At 48.7% G+C, this 10,549-nt stretch overlaps 1 protein-coding gene across 1 annotated transcript in view; it reads right to left on the bottom strand.

Moving 5' to 3' along the window:
- Adcy5 (adenylate cyclase 5) overlaps positions 1-10,549 on the bottom strand; it is a 154,180-nt gene that overhangs the window by 36,306 nt on the left and 107,325 nt on the right. Inside the window, exon 4 of the mRNA XM_031363770.1 lies at positions 915-1,026. Coding sequence (XP_031219630.1) covers positions 915-1,026 — 112 coding nt within the window. The remainder of the gene's footprint in view (positions 1-914; positions 1,027-10,549) is intronic.

The raw sequence follows: 10,549 nt of genomic DNA, 5'->3' as shown, positions 1-10,549 counted from the left end.
AAAAAAAAAAAAAGACTGAAGCAGGCAGAAATGAACTTGAGCCAAAAACCCACATGACCCTCAGCCTGCCTGAGATGTTTATCAAAGGGAATGTTGAGCTTTGCTAGCAAACACATGAGCCAGCGAGCGCCAAGAAGCTGCCAGAGTTCAGCACCTGCTGCCACCACCTCATCTTCTAGGCAGGTGCCGAGAGGGCAGGGAGGTGGGTTAACACCAAACGTCTAACTGGGAGCGAGATGGCCAGCCATTATTATCAGTTACAGCAGGTGCCTGACTCTGACTCCATGGAGCTGGGACAGTGGAAGACGGGGAGCCTGTGAAGTCCACCCAACACTCAGATGACAACCATGCCTCCAACTACCTTGTTCAACATCAGTGATGGGAAACTACCATCTAGCAACCTCAGAGGCCCCAGAAACCCCCTGATCACAGTAGTCACTTGCCCACAGTCTGTCTGTAAACAGGGTGCCAGTAGACAGACACTGTAATAAGTGTCTTGGTTGCCACTCCCTGCTATGAGGGGTCACTTCCATTTTTCTTGTCTAAGCCCTGGTGAACCCTCTTTCTGGAAGCCTCTAGGGATGGCACCCCGCTGCTTACAGGTGGGGGTTCAGATCCCATCCCTTAAGCCAACCTCCTCAGGAACGCAGCTGTGCCCCAGGTAAACAGATTTCGCTGCAGGGATGGGCAGGCAGGCCTGGAGATAGACCTTCACATTCCCTCAAGCCAGGGATGACATCTCCAACTCTCTCGCCAGAGATAGTGTGGGCCGTAAAGACACACTCTGCAGCCTGACTGATTTCTCTGCCCGGCACCAGTCTACTGCTAAGCAGAGTAAAATCCTGGATTATCGTCCTCGATCTCAGGGTCCTCCCCTGACAGCTACCCTCTGGCCCGCACTCAAGGTGACTCACCGCAGCCAGCTTGTCAAAGCGGGCGAAGAGCTCATTGAGGGTCATGACCAGTTCTTGGGCAGTGCACTGGGATGCCAGGCTGGTGAAGCCCTCGATGTCAGCAAACAGGATGCTGGGAGACAGGAAGAAGAAGGCTTTGCTATAGGCTGGATGTCTGTCCACCACATCCATACGGTAAATCCTAGCATCTTATTGTAAGGGTGTTAGGAGCAGGGCCTTGGAGAGATGATTAGCCTGTGAGGGTGGGTGGGGCCTTTGTGAATGGATCAGTGGCTCGTGAGAAGGAAGGATAGGTGAGCTTGCTTCCTGGCTCTGCTGCCATGAGATTATGAGAACAGGCTGCAAGACGGCCCCCACCAGAGCCTAGCCATGTTGGCACTGCAGACTCAGGCTTCCGGACTCCAGAAATGGGAGAGAGATGTTTACAAGCCTCCCAGTGTGGGACCTGTCACAGAAGCCTGGACAGATGAAGACGGGCCTCTGTGAGGGAGTAAAGTGGGGGGATGTATCACGGACCTTGGGAGTGCCTCAGGCTCTAGGATGGCTTACAGGCTGTAAGAGTCCTGGGGGAGTTGTAGTTAGGCTTTCTATTGCTGTGCTAAAACACCAGGACCCAAAGCAACTTGGGAAAGAAATTTCTTCTTACATGCCATACTCTGTCACTGAGCGTGAGAACTCAGGGCAGGAACCTGAGGCGGGGACTGAAGCAGGGGCCATGCAAGGATGCTGCTTAGCGGCTTGCTCTCCAAGGCTTCCTCGCCTTGCCTACTGGGCAGCTCCAGATACCTACTTAGGGGTGGCACTACCCACGATGGGCCAGCCCCTCCCATATGAAATATTAATTAAGAAAATGCCCCACAGACTCTCACCTAAGGGCCAATCTCATGGAGACATTTTTCTCTTCCCAGATATGTATAGATTTGTGTTGAGTTAACAAAAAAAACCAAAAAACAAAAAAACAAAACAACCAGGAAAGGTCTCCTAATGGCTGCTGGGTAGGGGGCAAAGGCACAGGCCTCTCCTATACCTGGGGAAGCCCTGATCCTGTCCTGCTGAACTTTCACTGTGTTCTCACTTCCAGGCAGGAGAATGGGAGGCGGACAGGGTGAACTTTCTGGGTCATCCCTGCCACTCTACCCCCATCCCTAGTCACCTTGCAGGCCTGTCCCTACCCACAAGGGGTCTGGGTATGAGAGGCTTTTATACATTGCTCTGGGAAGTGTGGACCCTTGCAGACCTATCACTTCCCAGTCTTAAGCAGACCTCAAGCCATGCCACCCAAGGGGAGTCCTTTAGAAGGGCCAGACTGAGAACGGGGCAGGGAAGGACAGAGGTAAACACCCACCCCTGACATCACCTGGAAGTCCCCAGGTTCTCCGGCTAGGGCCTCTAGCCTTACCATCCAGGGGTGCCATCAGCCACACCAGCCCTTGCTCATTCTTGTTTGCTCCTGTCCTTTAATTTGAAACTCTCTCTTTTCTTTAAAACCGACCACACAAGGGATGGTCTCGAGGCCACAGTGTTCATGTTTGCTTTCTTAAGAGGGATACAAAATGTTCTAACTGTCATAGACTGATAGGTGTCTGGCAGAAAAGGCTCTGAGCCACATCACCTCACTCAGCCCCCTAGAGCCCAGCAGCTCCCACACCAGGGACTGGGCCTCAGAGGAGACGTAGAGACGACATAGTAGACCATAGTAGACTATAGTAAGCTCTACCTCCTAGTCTGCAGGCTCCCCAGCATATCTTCCTGAGGCTCAACCCACAGACTTAAAAACTAAGGATGCATAACTGATTATATTTTGTAATTCTATTCCAAATGTCTACTGGTATATTGAGCATGCCCTTTATTTACTTATTTAAAATTAAAATGTTTACTTATATGTGAGAATACGTATGTCCATATTTATATGTATGAGTTCACACACATGCACACATGGGTGGGGTGTGTGTGTAATGGGGAATCTTCCTTGGTCATTCTTCATGTTATTTTTGAGACAGGGCTTCTCACTGAACTTGGAGCTTGCCCACTTGCCAGACTGGTTGGCCGGCGAGCCCAAGCATCCTTTTGTCTCCAGCTCTTTTTTTATTATTTTAATTTATTTATTATTATAGATAAGTACACTGCAGCTGCGCCAGATCTCATGACAGGTGGTTGTGAGCCACCATGCAGTTGCTGGGATTTGAACTCAGGACCTTCAGAAGAGTAGTCAGTGCTCTTACCTGCTGAGCTATCTCGCTAGCTTGTCTCCAGCTCTTGATTGCAGGTATAGATTGTTTTGCCCAGATTTTTGCAGGTGAATTAGGGATCCAAACTCAGGTCCCATTCTTGAACAGACTTCATGACTGAGCTATCCTTCCAGCCCATCTTTTTATTTACCAAGCATGAATGTTGGGACTATTAACGGGGTGTGGAATTAGTCTGCATATGTAAGGTCGAGCAATCACTTGCAGGCAGAGTGCCACACCCACATCACCTCAAGGAGTCGTCCCTGCATCCTCCCACTGGACCAACCTGAACTGTTAAGCAAGCGTCTTTCATTGGGATGCTATCTGTGGCCAGCCAGGTTCCAGAGACAGTGAACAGCTTACCTTAGTGCGTACTTTTTACACCCAGACTAGCCAAGTGAAAGTCTCCCTACTCTTACAGACTCCGATTACCTAGGGATAGCTAAGGGGCATCTTGGGATAACTCCCATACTCTAGTGGTCCCTGGAATTATCCAAACTGGCCAATCAAGCACTTCTTTACTCCACATTACTTCCCTTCCCAAGAAAGCTCAATAAAGAAAGACTCTGGACTGCATTTTCCATTCCTCCCCATAATAAATGCTTTATTTATTATTTTATTACCATATTTACTAATTTAACTAACTTAATAATATATATTTTAAAAAAAAGTATTGTAAATACATTGAAGTTATGGGTGCTTTCCTAACACCTGAGGGCCTGGATTCTATCCCCAGCAGCACAATGTAAAATAATACACTATATATTAATATATCCCTTTATGCGCCTACATATATTCATTCCAGCCTCACAGCTACCCTATGAGGTTAGCACTTGCTTTTAAGAGAAGGAAATTAAAGCACAGAAATATTGACTCACCAGCCCAAGGCCACACAGGCAAGTTCATTCCAAGAGTGTACCTTGAGTGTCTGTCAGCCCCAGTCACTCAGAGAGTAACAACATCCTGCGGTGCCCTGGCAATGACTCTGGGGGACATTTTCCACAGTTGCTCACAAACCCACAGAGCAAAACTTTCAGGGCACACGGTAGTGGGCTGGGCTATCAGGGAAGGCATTCCGGGCTTTGGGCCAGGTTATCCCAGAGAAAAAGCATGGGGGCAGCCACCAGCGTTTGTCTGGGCTCCTCCAGCCTCCCAATCTCCAATCTAGGCTAGCAATGGTGATTGCAGAATACTGGTCAGAGGGAGGGAGAGAGATGGAGAAGATAGGCCACAGAAGGATACGGTGAGAGGTGTGGGCATCAGACAGCTGGCCCCTGGGCTATCTTGGCGGTGGATGAGAGATGAATGGGATTGTGGGGTCTCATAAACTCTGGTACTTTTCCTGCCTGTAGATGGGTTCACTGCCTAGAGGGAGGCTGCCCGAACACTCTAGGAGAGAGTATACTGCCTCCTCATCCTTTTCTCACTGTTTCTCAGGTGGGGAGGAAGAAGGCTTCTTGATTTCTAAAAAAGCACTGGTTACATTCTTATTCTGGATTTTTTTTTCTCTCCTAGGAGATCAAAACCAATAGCAACTGGGGTCAAGATCAATTGGTCATAAGACAAGGAAGCGGTGAGCCTCTCTGCTCAGTTACCATCTTGTTTTAGGTTTAGATTCGCAGGCACCACACTCCCTGGCGGGTCCACCTGGGACTATGCCTCTGAGACCCTTGAGTGGGAGAGAAGAAAGCTCCATTGCCCTACAGAAGCAGGACTACCATGGGACCAGTTGACTCCCCAGCTCCAGGCAGAACAGAAGAGAAAAAAGAGGGAGAGGCTAGCTCCAGGAACGAGAGGCAAAGGTTGTATGACCTTAAGCCTTCTTCAAACTAAAGGTCACAGAGCCACCCACAGGGGACGGGCCTCTGGCTACCCCCAGAAGCCCCTGCCAGCTGTGTGAGCTCTTTTCTCCATCACTACTCTTACCGCTGTGGATCAGCAGCCCACAGTCCCTGGGCTGGTGTCCCTTGGGATCCCCTAGGGAGCTTTTCTGTGGAGAAAGCTCAGAGCACCAGCCCTAGGGATTCCAAGTTAATCCATCAGGGGCGAGGCTCTTCTGCAGTGATTGTTTAATTGTTGTTCTATTGTATTTGAAGTTTCTCAGGTGGTATGCACCCGATATGCAGCTAGAGACTAGAACCACGACACTGACTTAAATAGCACCTTCTCCACAGTATCCCACCACCCTGAAGTAGACATGCAACTCTTCACTTAGGTGTATTGCCCTTCTCACCCACATCTTTCTCCATTGCATTCTCTCTTTGACCATTCAATATGCAGTAGTTTCCTCCTAGCCACTCTTTTGCCTCCTACCAGTTAGCTGCCTACAGCCAAATGTAGTCTGAAACCATTCCATGTAAACTCTAGAAATAAACAATTTGTAGGTTCCAAATGACGTGCCTTTCTGCATCATTTGAGAGAGGCTTGTTCCTTTCCACTCAGTCTCACCTGGGCCTGAGTCATCTCTTTCGTCTAGCAACATATCCACTGTGTGTGTGTGCTGCCTGCCCAACAGTAACCTAGTGGTTGTCTCAGCTATCAGATTCACTGCCATGACTACCACAGTGACATGTTCAGGAAGCCTTATTTCACTTTACCATGGCTCAAGAATAGAGAGAGAGAGAGAGAGAGATGCTGGCAGTGCCAACGAGAAGCTGTAAATGTTCCTTTTAATTAAGTGAAAAGTTAAAGTTTATCGTAGTTTAGCAGAGACAGGGAGAATACTGCATAGGCAGGGTGCTATACCATCTGCAGGATAGTCCCCCTCTACTGGGGATCTGGGAAAGCAGGCTCCGTCTATCATGGGACCACCACACCTAGCACTGTGGCTGTTACTTATTCTGTTCTTGTCTGCCTCCTCTAACTGGAATGTGAGGCCTTTGAGGAAGGGATTCTCATCGCATTTGCTCACTGTTATATCCCAGTCCCAACAGAATTTGCAGCTGAGGGATTGACTGAACACAGGCTCTGTCTGCTTTGCCCTCAGCCTGACCCCCATCCCCAAATCTGGGCAATAACTCCTACATCACAGGTGCCCATATTAGTTTAAAGGACTGCCATTACAAAGTTGCAGAAATGCCAGAGATGCATGCTCCTGTTGCTCTGGGACTGGCAGTCTGACGTCAAGGCACTGGTGGGGCCAGGGTCATGCTGCCTCTGAGACTTGTGCTCCCTCTGGGGTGGCTGTCAATCTTTGACATTCCTAAGTCGGAGGCTGCACCGTTCAGATCTTTTCCTTCAGTGTGCGTTGTCACATGGCCCTTCCCTCCTCTCATAACGACACAGTCATACTTCTGTGACAAGTACAAGGCTCTTACCTGTGGAGATCTGTTCCAAATCCCTTAATGCACACCCGTGGTCATGGATAATACAGAGCCTGTGCTTTACCATACACTCAGGCACATGTGATAAAGTTTAGCTTATGACTTAGACATAGCAAGAGGTCAGTGATAAAAATGGGACAGTGTAACAATATACTGTAGCAAGAGGTATATAAATGTGTTCTCTGTCTCTCTCTCTCTGTCTCTTTCTCTCTTTCTCTCTCTTAAAATTTCCTACTGTGCCACTTAGCGCCTCCCCCCCTCCTTCTTGCATATGGCTGGCCCTAGATAACCTAAACTGTGGAAAGCAACATTTTAGATATGGAGGTCACATTTACAACTACTGGGGGTCAACACTTCAGTTTATCTTCTAGGAAGACAGTTCCGGCCATAGCAATGCCTGATGCTGATTTATTGAAAGGAAGAGCATGCTCATGACTTGAGGGCAAGCAAGAGAACAAATCCTGAGCCCTCCTTCTGCCTCCTGGGATCACAGCATGCCACCTCAGAGAGGAGCCTATGACACTTGGGTTCTGTCCCCCAGCAGCCCTCCCAGAATCAGTGGGCCACGGTTCCCAAGGCCAGAAGACAGTGTGGTTGTCACTAGAGAGGCTTAGAAACCTGAGCTCTCTCCAGCTGCTGGGTGTCTCCTCTGAGGCTCTCTCAGAGGAGGAGGAGGAGGATTACCCACAGCCAACCCAGGAGCCATGCCAAGCAGGCTCTAATGCGGGTTGGGAGAATTTCACACAAGGTCTCTGAGGCCTCAACTCTTACTCCCAAACCCTCTGGCCAATCTGTGGGAACTGCTACTTACATACACATCCAACCTTTGAGAGAAAAGGCTTATTCGCTGTTTTTTTTTGTAGGAGGATTTTGCTTTATGACTGTCCCTTATGGAGGCTCCTGTGTTTCATAGGGTTTCCTCAACACAGACTCTGGGGCCTGAGTTTCCTGGCTATATCACTGGGGGTTTCTAAAGCCACTTTATAGCCCAGCATCAAGCCCAAACAAGCACATAGATGTTAGCTCTTACATTAGCTCATTCGAGAGTTCCTCTTGGCCACACTAGTGGGTCCTTAGAGTTGTTAGACTGAGACCAGGCCCACATGGGGAGTATTTCCCTAATGAGCAATCTCTGTCACTACCTAGCTAGCCTGCCTTCTACAGGCGTGGGGAAAATCCACACTTGTTCAGGCCCTCCACAGCCCTGCTCTATCCACAGGCATTTCCTTACACTTGTCCTATCTTATTACCAAGAGACATATGAGTTGTCAACATCTGGCCCAGCTCCTACACAGAAGGCCACACTGGGCACTTAGGACTCGGTGGGCTGGCAGGGCTAACAACTGTGCCCTGCTAGCCTGCCCAGTCAAGACAGAAGTGATGTAAAGTCTCAGCCCAGCTCTTAAGATGCTGACAGCACTAGATCCAGAAGCACCATGGGGTGTTCCCACTCTGTATAGGCAGGAAGCCTCAGTGGCTAGGCCTGTGCAGGACACCATTTCTTTGTGTCCAGCAGAGCTGTCTCCTGTCACACCTATACTCAATCTTTTCCAAATCACCCAGCTAAAGAGGCACTTGGGTTCATGGCCTTGTCAGGTAAAGGAGGGCAATGAATCCTTCATATCTGTTGGGGGCAGATGAGTTGGTATCAGTCAGAACTACCTGAGGCCCAGGCTGGATAGGAAAGGGAAGGTGACCAAGGACAGGACACTATCATGGTACAATGCCACCGAGGGGAGAATCTACCCCATATGGCTACAGCCTCTCTACCCTGGCAGGAGCAGGAGAAGGCCAAGATAAGACAGGGGACCTCAGATCAAGGCATATCCTGCAACCCACTTTGCTAGCTAGCCCTGGGGCCTCTTGCAGATTCCAGGCTACCCCCCTACCCACATCCCACACAAAGAACAGAAACCGATGGAATCTGGGGACACTCTTTCAGGCTCAGGGAAATGCCTCTTAGGAGGAGAGGCCCACAGAGGAGGCTGAACCAAGACCCAGCAACCATCAACCAGATCTGTGTGAATTGCTTTTCTTCTCTACCCCGCCTACGTTTTCCAATTTCACTACAAAACATAATCCTTTATATAATAAAACGTTTATGTTTGAAAGGCTGAGAGCAAATCACCCCTTTTTTTTCTCTTAGAACCTGATTCTTACCCACTTCTCTTCACCACATCTTGACTTAGCCCACTCAGAATAATCCCCATGTCTGAGTTCTTAGTCCGATCCAACCCACAGGTCACACCTATTTGAACTTGTCTCAGAAACACAACTGGGCATGCTCATCCATCAATGCCTCTCTCTACTCTGTCTCCTCTTTCCTGGCTTGCCAAAGCCTTGATTTTCAGAGCTCAGAGCTAAGACCTTGCTGGTTGCTGGCTCTGTTTCACACTGGTCTTTATACTGTGTCCCAACACAAATAGAGGCCTTTAGTGGAGCCCATGTGAGGAGAGGCCAAAGCCCTTGAGCAGGTACTGTCAGAAAGGCTGGAGTGAGGAAACCTGTGAGGGGTATAACCCCCTCACCCAAAAAAATCATACCAGTTTACCATATGAACCAGCAGCCCCACATCTGGGCATATACCCAGACCAAATTGAAAGCAGAGGTGTGAACAGTAATTGTACACACACACACACACACACACACACACACACACACACAAAGCAGCATCACTTAAAGCTGTAAAAGGTGGAAACAACCCAGGGGGCATCAGATGAAGAAAGGATAGGCAGAATTCCATCTGCAAGTAGAATATTACTCAGACTGGACAAGGGAAAAAATCTTGACAAATGCCTCAAGCTGGTTGGACTGTGAGAACCTTGTGCCAGGTGAGCCGAGCCAGTCATCGAAAGCTCAAATTCTGTTAGATTCTACTTACATGAGAGATCTAGAATAATCCAACTGATAAGGACAGAAAGAAGAAAGGTGGTTTCCAGAGCAGAGGTTGGGGGGGCACAGGGATCTGTTTAACGGCCACACAGTTTCAGTTTGGGAACTATGGCTCTGGATATGGGGTGGCTGTCAACACTGACTATAGCTAATGCAACTTATCCTCACAAGGACAGATTTTAAACATGATAGATCTTACACTAGACCTACGTTTTAAAAAAATTTATCATTGATTTATATGTTGTGTATATATATATATGTATATATACATATATATCTGTATATATATGTGTGTGTGTGTGTGTATGTGTGTATGTATGTATGTATGTATGTATGTATGTGGGTATGTACATGAGCATGCTGTTGTCCATAGAGGACAGAGGGAGTGTTGCGTTCCCTGGAGCTGAAGTTACAAGATGTTGGGAGCTGCCAGATGTAGGTGCTGGGAACCAAACTCCAGCTTTCCATAAGAGTAGCAAGCTCTTGACAGCCGAGCCATCTCTCAGGCCCCTTATGCTATACACATCATAACACAACAGAACTGGCTGGGTTGTCAAGCCACTGTTCCTATAGCCATCTGCTCAGTTCTTACGTTCCCCTGGGGACTGGACATTCCCTAATGCACTATTAGGCGGTGTGGCCTATTGGAGGAGGTGTGGCCTGTTGGAGGAGGTATGGCCTGTTGGGGTGGACTTGAGTTTTCAGATGCTCAAGCCTGGCCAACTGTCTCAGTGTCTTCCTGCTGCCTGCCAATCTAGATGTAGAATTCTCAGCTACCTGTCCAGCACCAGTCTGCCTGTGTGCTGCCATGTTTCCCATGTTGTAAGCCCCTTTCATAGCAGCATCTGGCACATAGTAGGTTCTCAGTAAATATTTACAAGGCAAAGACCCCTCCCAATCACGATTTTTAGAGGAATGGAGTTGGGCACACTTCTAGAATCAGGTCTGAGATGCCCACAGTCCACATGTCGCATGGGACTGGAGGTGGCATTTTCCACACTCTTCTCCTAGAAGGCAGACTCCACCCGTGGGTATCTGAGCCTCTCAGACATGGCCTATGATCATTATGATTCCGAACCACACCACACGGTGGCTGAGCCAGACGCTAGAGCAACCTGGGGAAGGCATGCATGCCCTTGAAGGTGACAGGAGAGAAGATAACCTTCAAGAGGGGGAGGGATTAAAGAGGAGG

This window comes from Mastomys coucha, unplaced genomic scaffold, assembly GCF_008632895.1.
Source record: "Mastomys coucha isolate ucsf_1 unplaced genomic scaffold, UCSF_Mcou_1 pScaffold12, whole genome shotgun sequence".
NCBI classification, from domain to species: domain Eukaryota; kingdom Metazoa; phylum Chordata; class Mammalia; order Rodentia; family Muridae; genus Mastomys; species Mastomys coucha.
Note: the sequence above shows the minus strand (reverse complement) of the source record. Positions and strands in the feature narration are given on the sequence as shown.